The sequence below is a fragment of the Lichtheimia ornata genome (genome assembly GCF_029851405.1).
Source record: "Lichtheimia ornata isolate CBS 291.66 chromosome Unknown scaffold00146, whole genome shotgun sequence".
Taxonomy (NCBI): domain Eukaryota; kingdom Fungi; phylum Mucoromycota; class Mucoromycetes; order Mucorales; family Lichtheimiaceae; genus Lichtheimia; species Lichtheimia ornata.
In genome coordinates, this window is record NW_026695465.1 from 1 (window position 1) to 4668 (window position 4668).

At 43.5% G+C, this 4668-nt stretch overlaps 2 protein-coding genes across 2 annotated transcripts; both read left to right on the forward strand.

Moving 5' to 3' along the window:
- Positions 1-48: 48 nt before the first annotated feature.
- O0I10_012673 (uncharacterized protein) lies at positions 49-765 on the forward strand (the record flags this gene model as incomplete). Its single annotated transcript, XM_058492564.1, has 1 exon — positions 49-765. A coding segment is annotated over one exon (717 nt), but the record flags the coding sequence as incomplete, so codon positions are not given.
- A 2223-nt stretch (positions 766-2988) lies between these two features.
- Positions 2989-4068, forward strand: O0I10_012674 (uncharacterized protein; the record flags this gene model as incomplete). The annotated part of the gene is made up of 1 exon (XM_058492565.1): positions 2989-4068. One exon carries the CDS (start codon positions 2989-2991, stop codon positions 4066-4068), a length of 1080 nt encoding a protein of 359 aa, XP_058336663.1.
- Between the last annotated feature and the right edge of the window lie 600 nt (positions 4069-4668).

Genomic DNA, 4668 nt, shown 5'->3' on the forward strand with positions numbered 1-4668 from the left:
CACATGTTGGATCTTTATTGGGTATGATGGATAGCCTGAATACAACAGCATCCTATTGCTTTTGAGTCGAAGAAGTTGTCTCCTGCTGAAAGGAATTACCCTGCTCAGGAAAGGGAATTACTTGGTATATTGCATGCATTACGTTCTTGGCGTTGGTTTGTGGAAGGTCGGCATTATGTGGTGCGCACGGATCATCATCCTCTTCAATATTTCCGCAGTCGTACAAAACCACCACCACCTCGTCTTATTCGATGGATTGCTGAGTTGGAGTTATACGATCCAGAGATTCAATACAAGAGTGGTGTCAGCAATGTTGTGCCGGATTTGTTATCAAGGAGGGATGGCCCCAATTGTCACTCAAATGAAGCATCTTTGGAGCCCGAGTACTTGTATGCACTCAAGTCTATTGAGGAATCAGATTGGCCAAAGTTCTACGTCATGGAGGAGAGTAAATGGCCACAAGCATACAAGGATCTTTTGTTGAAGCATCGTGAAAAGTTTGTGGTACGTGGTGACAAGGTTTTTCGAATAATGCGAAAGGGTGGTTCCACGCATGAAGTTCGATTTGCCTTGTTCGCAAGGAGGGCTGATATCAGGAGTTCCTTATGTCATGGTAACCTAAGCTCTGAAATAAATTACCTCCCTATTTTTCCCTCAGCTGCTTCTTACACAACACAAACAGCTCTCTTTATCTTTTGCTTTGCTTTTACACCCTTGGCTTTATCGCTTCACCGATTCAACGATTCATTGCCGACGTCCATGTAATTCACAACTCCATTAGCGATGGGCCAGCACGCTTAGTACACCCCTATCGCTTTTTGCAACCTTCCCCACTTTTTTGTACCACTGCTACACGTAAGTCAGCACTCCTTTAACCACTTGACGCTTTTATTCACTACCTCACGCTACTTCTTGGTTGCCATTGCTATTGAGCTACTTGACGATGACCACCAGCAAAAAGATGGAGCTGCAACCTTCGCGTTTACGGTGGTAGAATAGACACAGACAAGTAGGCTTCGCAAGAACAATAAAGTGTCAGACACTGTTCAGCACACGATTACGTTCGTCATACCAGCAACGAATTTTCATGACCTGTTTTTATATGACATGAACAAGGAAACGGTGGAAAGGATACGGAAGGGTAGACTAAAAGGATACAGGGAAACGAGTAGGGTAACAAGAAGGTTTGGTATTATTATGGTGCGAGAGGAGCTTTTGGCGATGATGATGATGATGATGATGATGGGGTATTGGATGAGAGGGTATCTTCAAGGAATAAGGATTAGTGTTTGAAATATGGTCTGCCAATATGAGTATCACGGTGTACGATGACGAAGAAGAAATGCTTACATCACCATACGGCCATCCAATGCAATGGTGCACATGTACATGACACATCCCTTCCACCATGAACCTGTGATACATAATAGCCAAAATAAGGAAAATAAAGCGTTAACAATGATCATGGACTATTGTTTGTACCATGAGCGTTATAGAGACATGACATGGTGCATTATGTCAAAGCATGGAATCATCCCTATTTGAAATTGTTCCAACAGGGAACGTTCCTGGTTGAAATGAGTTCAAGTAGGGAACGTTCCTGGTCGACAAGAGTTCAATTAAGGAACGTTCCTGGTTGAGACAATTTCAACATGGAACGTTCCTGGTTGAAACCATTTCAAATAAGGAACGTTCCTGGTTGGGATAATTTCAACATGGAACGTTCCTGGACGAAATGATTTCAAATAAGGAACGTTCCATTTGCATGGTTATCATAAAGAGATACGCGCTAGGTTGAATACAATGGAAAGGGGATGGATGTTGTTTACTTGTTATGCATCTTTATGCACTGTAATGCAAGCGGTGCATGCCATAAGCTGCCTTATGGTCTGATTCCTCACCCATACTTTTGACATCTGCCGTTGGCTGAGTCAAAGCATCGGATTTGGATTAAACGTAAACAATCAGTAGCTCTCGCATGTAGGCCTTTGGCTGATACAGGTATTCGATGGTCGTGGTTCATAACAGGCTACTTCATCATCGACGGCACGTTTGAAACAATCCAACCACAAATCACAAATCAGCAAGTGTTATTCTTTTACCATCGTCTTTGGTCATGAAAACAGGTTTTATTCGATGGGTAATATAGCTACACCAATACCGCTACCGAAACAACCAACATCCATACTATTTCTACACCAAGTACTCTTACCATATCCACCCTTACGTTATCCACATGTGAAAGTGCATCATTACTTGAAGGAATACCGAACGCGATCCTCCATAAACAAGCATACGCAAAAAGCTCGTAATCCAAACTTACCACTCCAACACAAAAGACCACCACTGGAACGTAATCCAATACCTGTGATAACGCCAAAGAAGCTCTAACCAAGTTTATAAGAAGTACTGATTTGTTAATGGATCGTTTGTATGTCATGGCTTGGTTGAGTACCTTGGTGGTGGTGTTGAAGTTGAGAAAGTCCAGTAGCAGCCTCTTCAGCGAGATGGAGCGAAGACAATTGCAGGCGACGATTTGCCAAAGGGGAAGTTGTCACCGTCGTCAAACTTGCAAATGGAAGCTGGTGTTGGTGAAGAGGAGGTAGAAGAGAATACAAGTTGAGGTGAGTGTGCATACTTTTCACTGCTGAAGACGCGTCGCCAAAGAGGAATGCTGGAACGAATGGTTGCAAATGGGGAAGCTGGAATGTGGACATGGGGTACGAATAGGTGTGTGATAGCCGTAAAGAGTAGAAAGCAGTGTTGTTGTCGTTGTGTGGGTTGCGTGTAGTTAGTTGTTGCAATAAAAGAAGAGTGTTTGCTGACTTAGACACTTTGGCTGAGTGAAATAGGGAGGAAAAATCGGAGCTTAGGTTACCATGACGTAAGGAAGTCCCTGATATCATTCAAGAATTTCACACAAGTTTTGGCCATGCTGGAAGGGAAACGGTCTACGATCTCCTCAAGAAGCGTTGGTGGTGGCTTGGTATGAAGGATGATATCCAAGATTGGTTGCGTTCTTGCCCACAGTGTCAGTTGGCTGCTAATGCTGATCGTGGTAAACATCATGCACCTATGCGTCCTTTGGATGTCCCTGCTGTTTTTTCTCGATGGCATCTCGACTTCATTGGCGAGTTACCTACCACCATGAAAGGCAACAAGTGGATTCTGGTTGCTGTTGATTATGCCACCAATTGGACAATCGCTCGTGCTGTTCCTTTTGCTACTGGTCAAGCCATTGCAGACTTTGTATTCGAAGAAATCACTATGCAATTTGGTTGTCCCGAGGAAATCCTCACTGATCGTGGTGCCAATTTCGCATCTCAAGTCCTCAACTTTTACCTTGGTCGTGCAAAGATCCATCACAAGTATACGTCCGCATTCCACCCTCGTACCAATGGCAAGGCAGAACGTACCAATGGCATTCTCAAGCAAATGATACGCAAGTATACGAATGGAGCCATCTATCGCTGGGATGACTTTTTGGAGCCATCAGTGTTTGCATGCAATATTCGCAATCATCGTACAACAAATGTCAGCCCCTACTTTATGGTTTATGGTGTTGAACCACGTTTGCCTGGTGACATCTTACGCCCAATGGTATTGCAAGAACCAACTGAGGAGCCCACAGAAATCTTTGACAATCGCAAACCATCATTGCTACGTTTACATGAAGCCCGTGCCACTGCCGCTGAAAGATTGCGTGCAAATGCTCAACGTGACAAGGCCATTTGGGATGCTATCATGGTTCATCAAGTATTTAACGTTGGCGATCTTGTATTGATGCGACATGAAAACAAGTTGAGTCTCGAGTACAACTGGAAAGGACCCTATACTATCATCAAGCGCAATCTCGATTCGGATACCTATCAGATCAAGGATATGAATAATCAAGTTTATGGCTCTTGGGTCCATACTGATCGATTACGTCCACTTCATGCAAAACGCCCACCCACCACCCCTTGGTATGATCCCGTTGTTGCTCGCAAGATTGATCGCCCGGCTACATCATTGGTCGAGGTCGACCAACATTCTGGGAGGGAGGTAAGGTCGCAGCAACATACCTGATCTTCTTGATCGGTATTATCTTTATCGTTATTTCTTTTATGCTGCGCCCATCATCTTTACTTCGCCACATCCATATTACTTAGCCCCATATTCATACTTAGCCCCATCATGCAATTATAAATAGTGGACCTGATCATAGAATAAATCATCATCTTACGTTCTCTTTATTCTCTTTGTATTTGCCTGTGTGGCTATCTTATCCTTCGTGGTTATTATCCTTCGTGGTCTATTATCTATCCTTCGTGGTCTTATTCTATTCTTCGTGGACGTCGTCTACATCTCCTGTGTCGCAGCAACATCTTGGATCTTCTTGATCGGCATTATTCTTTTGTACAAAGCCATCATCTCATTACTTTCATGCTGCGCCCAACATCTTTACTTCGCCACACCATCATGCTTAGCCCTCCCACAATATACTTAGCCTCATCCCAACAATTATAAATAGTGGACCATCTTATAGAATAAATCATCATCTTACGTTCTCTTTACTTTATTGTCTATTTGCCTGTGTGGCACTATTCTCCTTCGTGGTTCTATTCCTGTGTGGTCTTATTCCTTCGTGGTCTTATTCCTGTGTGGTCTATCTATCCTTCGTGGTCA